A 7,838-nucleotide genomic window follows, 5' to 3' on the forward strand; every position below is an offset into this window, starting at 1 on the left:
TGCATTGAAATTTTGATGACTGCAATATTGCAATATATAACAATATAGTATTGTATTGCAAACAAGTCATTATGGCACATATTCGTGCCACTGCATGTTGGACTTTCCTACAATGTGCTCTTGCTCTCCTGTCAACACTTGTTTGTTAAGAAGTGTTGGCAGACTGATAAATTATAACTTGCATTTTGTGAGTTTATTTGGAAACTAATGGAATCATTACAACTTTAACTCCATTATACAACAAATGAAACGTGTACGAATGTTTTTTCAAAATGTTCTTCTCTGTCTTTCTTTCCTTAATGCTTCCACCACCCTCTTATTTTGTTCAATGCCCTTCAACTGCACCTGAGGTAACTGTCCCTTTGAATTGTTCCACCTAACAGGTGGAGGTATCACGCACTTTGGGAAACTATGGAAGGGTAACACAAGTAGTAAGTGAGAGAGACAGGATTTGAACTACCATTCTCTGCCTCCCTAGGGCTTGGCTTGTACTATGTTGTATTGTACCATGCTGCCTCTCTAGGGCTTGGACAAGATGATGACTTTTGTCTCTTCCAGTCCTAACATTCTATGGTATAATGATAATTTCTGCATGGAGGGAGAGCTATCTTTTTCACATGATAACAAGAATTCTTTCTTTCTTTCTTTCTTCTCCTGATGCTCACTGGTCCCAAATATACTCCATCAATAATCAAGCAACATGGATTTATTGACAAAGTCTATTAGCATTATGATTGGAGAACAGTTGAATTTTTTTAAAGAACTCTAAAAAGCTGGGTCCTGTCCTCAAGAAGAAAACTAGTTTTGGTGTTTTTGGGCAGTGGGTCATGAAAGCAAACACATATGGAATAAATACAGGGAAAAAAGACCTTAACGAATTAAGGGTTTAATTGTATTGTATACATGGTAAATGCTCTGGGGGGCTAAGTAAATACCCAGAATTCCTGGAGCAAGGCTTTTTAATCTGAGATCCATGGATTCCCAATGGGTCCATATATAGGTTTCAGGGGTCTGTGAATTTGGATGAAAAAAATTACATCTTTATTTTTCCTAATTTCTAACTTCTCTGATGTGTCAATCATCATAAGACTCAGAGCTAAAAGGGATCACTGGATTACTGATTTAGCACTGGAAGAACCTTAGAAGGTATTGAGTCCAGTCTTCTCACTTTACATAGATAAGGCAACTGTGGCACACAGGAGTTAAATGACTTGCCCAGGTTACATAGCTTCTAAGTGTATTGTGTGAGGTGGAATTGGAACCCAAGTCTTTCTGACTTCAGTTCCAGGACCCTATCTACTAAGTTGTGGTGCCCTTCAGATGCTCTAATATTCTAGCCATGGTTGCCCCATAGTTGATGATGTTTCCCATCTGCTAACCTCCCCCTTTAACTACTTATTGGTGTTTTATTAGGAACTCTTTGTTTCAAAACATATTATGAAACACATTCTCTACGTTTACTCTATCCCTCTGCAAGGAGAACATTTTTTGTTTTTCCTAGTTCAAGGGTCATAACATGCCCAGAACTGACCAAATAGAAAACTCTCCAGATTTGTGATTTTGGAATTTGAAATTATAAATGGCTACTCTGAATAGTCCATGGAACCTATGTGCTAAAAGTCCATCATGTGCTCACCAGGACTAATTTCTTTTGTGAATGTCTTTCAATGTAGTTTCCTTAATCAAAAGCCATTCATTCACTCCTCATAAGCCTACTGTAGTGTTTATATACAACGCTGGGATCTCTTGAACACACTGCTCATAAATGAGACACATCCTCGTTTCCTTTTTCATTTCTATTTGCTTTCATGCCATATTACTGTGAATGTATAGCCATAATTAGATCAAACAATTGTTTTCTTTCCAAACTTTACTTTCTATGTTTGGCATTAGCATCCAGAAGATTCATATACTGTAGTCATATACAACAAAGGAAAAAAGAATCTTGGGGCTACGGGTGTGAAGTCAACAAAACCTCAGAGGCCATCTAGTCGAATGCCGCCATTCTTCTACTGCTGAGAAAACAGAGGCCTAGAAAGATGAAATGACTTTCCCAACAGGTTGTATCACAGCTGGTATTTGAACCTGAGGACTCTGACTCCAATATCAGAACTCTTGACTAAAATTCCTACACCAATGATTCAGCATTCTAAAGGTGAAGTTCATTAAAGGAGATTAAGCCATAGACATTTAGACAGTGATATGCACTAGGAAGGGTCTAGCTAAGTCCTACCTACTCCTTGTGTGACTAAGTTAGAGAGATCAAGAATCAAATGAAGAGAACAGTGATCTCAAGTCTGACTCCATACACTCCCTAGCCTCCTTTTCATTTTACTTGTTGTATCATTCATCCGTGACATTAATTCAGTTAATTAAGTGGCAAAATGAAATACAACAATGAAGGATTTGCAGAGGGGAGACGGGTGTGTTGGTAAGCTTGGTAAGTCATTCAAGCTGGTACTGGCTTCAAGAAAAAAGAAAGTATACTCTTAAGTACTTCTAACTGCATGTTGCTTCTACTATATTAAAAACTTGATTATATCACTTTTTCCATCTTAACAAGAAAAAAAAAAAAGAAAAAGGAGAAAGAGAAAACAACAAGATTCTCAACAAACCCAACAAAATATCTTGATTCTAGTTAGTATCTATCTACCCTAGTATTAGGGAAGTATGTCCTAGATTAGCTTGCATATTTCTTATTACATTTGCTTTTAGTAATCAAAATTTTATAAATATTTTTCAAATAATATTTTTCGGTGCTTTGACAAAAGTCTGTAATAGGTGAGTATGGGTACAATGAGGGAGATCCTTCCCATTTATACAATTCTAGCATTCCATGAAATACTCTTTTTTATCTTCCCACCCCAAATAAAACTGTCCAAGTTACTGTGGGAGATAGTGTTTTGTGTGCTACTATGAGAACAGCTCTATCCCGTCATCCTTTCCAGTTCCCTGTGGCCCTTCCAGTTTCAGTGTCCCAGTCATTTTTTCCAGTTCCTTCCCTATCTTTTTTTTTTTTGTATCACATCACCATATCTTCAAATTATTTCCTCCCCTGCATTAGAAAACAAGAAATTTTAAGTTGCAAACTATCCTAAGTGATAAGGGCAGGGCAAAATAATATTGAAACTCGTTTATTTCTATCATTATCCCCCTGATTGGGCATAGGATATTAACTTTTCTTAGCAAGTTGTTTTTTTTTTTAATCCATATACAGTATTTCACAATGACAGCATGTATTTAACTTCTTCTCCTCCTATTTTACAACTGAGTCAAAGCCACAAATGGATTTGGGGGTCAGTCAGCAAAACTCTTATTGGAGATTTGGAGAAAAGGCTGAGAATTGAGGTTATGATGATTTTCTAATCTCAGTGGGAAAAAAAACTCCCTCTAGGATTCATATTTCGGGTTAACTTCATCACACACACTCTTCCTTTTTTTTTTTTTTTTTTTTTTTTTTTTTATGGCTACTCAAGAGCTTTCTGCAGCCCCCAAACATTAGACCTACCTTTTCTCACTTTTCTTTCTCTCCCATCCAGTGAAATGTTGCCCTTTTAATCCACACAGTTTGGAAGCTCAAGGGGGAGCACCTTTGACCTAAAGGACTAGCCAGGAAATGAGATTGATCCATGCCTGCATTCTATTTCCTTCACCCTCTCCTTTGAAGGAGCTGGTACTTGAACTATTCCATCCCCTCTCTGCAGTGCTATATCACCTTCCTTCCACCCCCTGCCCTTTCTCCTTTGGGTGCCATAAACCTGTTGGCCCTTTGTACTGTCCATAACAGCTGTCAATAGAAACTAGCCAGCCGGGACTCTTTCCTTGCTAGTTTTATCCGGCCTCCTCCTCTTACCTCTTCAATCCGTGCTAGCTTTCAGGGGTGTAAAACTCCCCATTTCATTCATGCCTAACTCCGTCTCGAAGTAGAAAGACCGATAGAGAAACCAGAACTCTGCCTGATTCTGCCCGCACTGCAAACCTCGTGGCTGGGTTCCGGGCAGCACGAGCCAAGTACAGCCCTAAGCACGAAAATCACAATTCCATTAGGGGAAAAACCCGGGATTTTCCAGTGCCTGCCACAGTGGGGTTTAAAAGGGCGCCTAGGGCAGCGGTGCTTTCATTTCTGCGGAGGAGCAGTCGGAGAACCGCGGCAGCCCGCCGGCGCGTCGGGTGCCAGTAAGAAAGTAAGCAGGCACGGGCGCGGGGGTCAGGACAGCGGTCCGCTTCGGTGTCGGGAGCGGGCTAGGGGCTGCCGGCTGAGCCCGAGACCCGACCGAGGGGGCGGGGGCGCCCGGCGGGGTTCTCCGGGCCGGAGGGCACCGCTCCCCGCTGCCGCAGGGCGCAGCTGCCCTGTGCTGCCCGCCGGGGGAGGAGCGGCCCCAGGTGCGAGAGACGGCTGCACCTCGCCCGCGCGCACGCCCGCCCGGGCTGTCCGAGAGCGCAAAGTGCAAGGAGGGGCTGCAAAAGAAAGTCGGGGTGGCGCGGAGCCCCCACCTGTCACGCTTACCATGGAACATGGTCTGCGTGCGCTGCAGCAGCGGGCAGCGGTCATGTTGGCGGCAGCAGAGTCTCATGGCCCATGGTGGCTGCCGGCCTCCGCCTCCGCCTCCTCCGCCGAGGTTCACGGGAGTGTGCGCGGGGCCACGCGGGCCCTCCAGCTGGCTCGTCTCACCCACGCCGCGCCCGTCGCTTCATCCATCCCGGGGGGCGGTGCACGCCACCAGCGGGCTGCGGGCTTCGCTTGCTTTTTCCATGACTTCCGTGTGCCTGGTCAGCGGTCTACTTTCAGTTTCTACTTTGGGGCTTGTTCTGAGGGAGCAAACTTCGGGTTCATCCCCGGGACGCCTTCCTTCCGACCCGCTCCCTTATCTGTCACACCCTCTTCTTTCCCCTTACATCAAGAGGCTTAACTCGCGTGGCCCGAGTGCTTCTGGCGACTTTCCAAGCGCCTAAGTCCGGGCGAAATTGTTGGCACTGGAAAGCGATGGCCCCGTGGTGAATCAGAGCGAGCGGGGTCAGTCTTCCCAGATGACCTCTCTCCCTGAGCTACATACTAGGAGGCTATGGACTTAGGGCATCTGGTTTTCCTGGGACCAAGGAAACTGTTAGTACAGCATGCAAGGGTGGGGATCCCGAGTGGTAGAGACACCCACTTCACCAGTGTGCGGCTGATGCTTTGGCAATTCCCAAGCTGTCCAGTAAAAAGGGAAGGTTGAGTAGGATTGCGTGACTGAAACTGGTTACATTCTCTTCTCCACCCTTAAACTATATCACTGTACATGCTGAGTTCTGTACGTGTATCCACTAATAGTTCCAGTGCCTCAAAGGGACTTCTGGCTCAGCCAGAACACGGGGGTATCTTTGGTTTAAGAATCTTAGTCCGCAATAAAATGAACAGAGGCAACTCTCTTAAAGAGAAATTTTTGCGAATGAACTTGAATCAGTGAGATGGTCATTAATTTTTTTTTTTTTTTTGAGTTTTAAAGCTTCTTGTGAGTAGGGATTGCTTTATTCTTTACATACTCAGCACTTAGGACAGTCCTGGGCTCATGGCAGGCACTTACTAAGAGCTTGTGGATTGATGTGGGGCAGAAGGTCAGATTTCTAAATACTTAGTAACCCAGTATGATGGTAGTAGAAAGAACTCTGGATATGGCGTTAGGCTATATGTATCATGATTCTAGCTACATATTAGTTGTGGGATTCAGGTAAAAGCAACAGTCTCAATTTCCTCATCTAGCAGTTGAATTCAATGTATTTAGACAAATTCAAGAGGCAAATTTGATTTCATAATCATCTCTGCAACTTGGTATCTTAAGTATATGCCTTATTCAAAAGAAACGGGATAGGTGAAACTTAGGGGCAAGGGAGAATGGTACCATATATTAAGATATTTTTCTGTCAAGGCCTTGAAGAGCCAAAGTGGGGTAGCATTTGAAATAAGATCAATAGGGAAGGGAGGAAAGTGATATTTTAATGAGTTTATTACAGCCTTCCTGGACAGAAAGAGGAAAAAGATGAGGAATTTGAAAAAACAGATCCCAACACTGTCACAGAAACATGAGATGGTAGTGGGGCTTGAGGGGAGAAAGGTTTCAATTACCTAGGCATAGACTCTAGCTCTTTCACTGTCAAAAACAGGACAGCTAATAATTTCTTGAGTTGTCTTAATGGTAATTTCATACTTTAAAAGGTGGAGGAACCAATCTGGGTAAATTTTATTTTGAGAGAGAAATTGGTTGCTGGGATGGAAATTATGGGAAATTTGGGGGTCAGTCAAGTTTGTGATACAGATGAGTTTGAGATTCATCCAACATTTTGGGAATACATTTTGGGATTGACAATATGTCTGACTCCAGTTCTACAGAACAAGTGAGGCTAAAGGGGATGAGAAACTGGCTAGAATGAACTGAAAACAGAAACTTCAATGAATGAACAAAAGGGAAGTGATGTGAATGTGTAAGAAACTCACCAGCCAACTTACTTTAAAATAAAGGATATCTTTTGTTTTTGTTTTACCTACATATCCAAATCCACATATCCTTCTCCCTTCCCAGAGTACCATCCTCTATAGCAAGGAATTAGAAAGATATATGTGTTGATTGGGAGGGTGGGGTAGAGGGTGGGAATGAAGGGCGGTTCAATACAATGAACCAAGATAACAAAAAACTCAAACATTATAGGAAGTGTTTCTCACCCATAGCTGATTTGCCTTAAAAAGACATGTAAAAGATATGGAAGCAGAGAATAAATACAATAGAGTAGAATGATCCTGTAAAAATATTGTCTGGGTTCCTACAGCTCAGAATGAACCAAGACTAGTACAGGAAACTAAGGATAACAAAACAATATTTTTTAAAGCTGTATTTGGGAAAATAGGTTCAGAAAAGACTAGTACTGATGTAGATGGGACAGTGACATTGGATGGTAGAGAAAGTGAAACTATTCAACTCATTTTCTTCAGTTTTTTCTATGAAAGAGTAATCTTTACAATGGAAAATAGAAAAAATATTTTAGAAAGTTGATCCCCAAGATAAATAAGGAGAGAGCAAGAAACTGCCTAACTAGATTTAAATTTGCCTGCTTTACTGAGAGAACCAGCACATATGATTGCTGAACTATTGAAAGATCATAAAGAACTGAAGAAGTAAAAAAAAAGCAAAAAAAATGGATAAGGGCAAATTTCAAACATAAAAAAGAAAATAGAATCTTGCAAACTTTGTGAAGAGAAATGATGCAGGTGAATTTGACTTCAGTGCCTGGATATTATAGAATGTATATCATTAAAGGAAGTGTTAGCAACATTTGGAAAAGAGAGCAGTGACTAAAAAGAGCCAGCATTACTCCAGTAAAAACATGCTATGCCAGGCTCCATTTAAAAAACAACAACAATAGTGCTTGGAATATAGCTGGCATTTAATCAATATAGATTGATTGGCAGGCTGTGGAAAACACAGAGATGAGGATTAGATAGTAGGATTAGATAGATTTTAGACTGAGCAGATGCAGAAAGTAGTCAATAATGGTTTGATATCATGTTAGCAGAATGTCTTCAGAGGAGTACCCCACAGATCCCTTCTTGATCCTATACTACTTAATATTTTTTTTATCAATGACTTGTATAAGGTCATAGATGTAACATTTATCATGTTTACAGATGACACAAGGCTAGGAGAAATAGCTTAACTCATTGGTTCACAGATTCAGGATGCAAAAATATTTTGACAGGTGAGACTATTAGATCATTCTGGATAAGATAAAATTTAATAAAGATAAATATAAAGTTTTACACTGGGGTTCAAAAAAGCAAATTTCCCAAGTATAAGATAAGAGAGTTT

At 41.4% G+C, this 7,838-nt stretch overlaps 1 protein-coding gene across 4 annotated transcripts in view; it reads right to left on the reverse strand.

The window, feature by feature from the left end:
• Positions 1-4,743, reverse strand: part of IL7 (interleukin 7) — an 83,154-nt gene extending 78,411 nt beyond the window's left edge. For all 4 annotated transcript variants that reach the window (XM_072604942.1, XM_072604944.1, XM_072604941.1 and 1 more), the window contains exon 1: positions 4,508-4,743. In XM_072604942.1, coding sequence (XP_072461043.1) covers positions 4,508-4,574 — 67 coding nt within the window. In that variant the 5' untranslated portion in view covers positions 4,575-4,743. The remainder of the gene's footprint in view (positions 1-4,507) is intronic.
• Between the last annotated feature and the right edge of the window lie 3,095 nt (positions 4,744-7,838).

This window comes from Notamacropus eugenii, chromosome 4 (genome assembly GCF_028372415.1).
Source record: "Notamacropus eugenii isolate mMacEug1 chromosome 4, mMacEug1.pri_v2, whole genome shotgun sequence".
NCBI classification, from domain to species: domain Eukaryota; kingdom Metazoa; phylum Chordata; class Mammalia; order Diprotodontia; family Macropodidae; genus Notamacropus; species Notamacropus eugenii.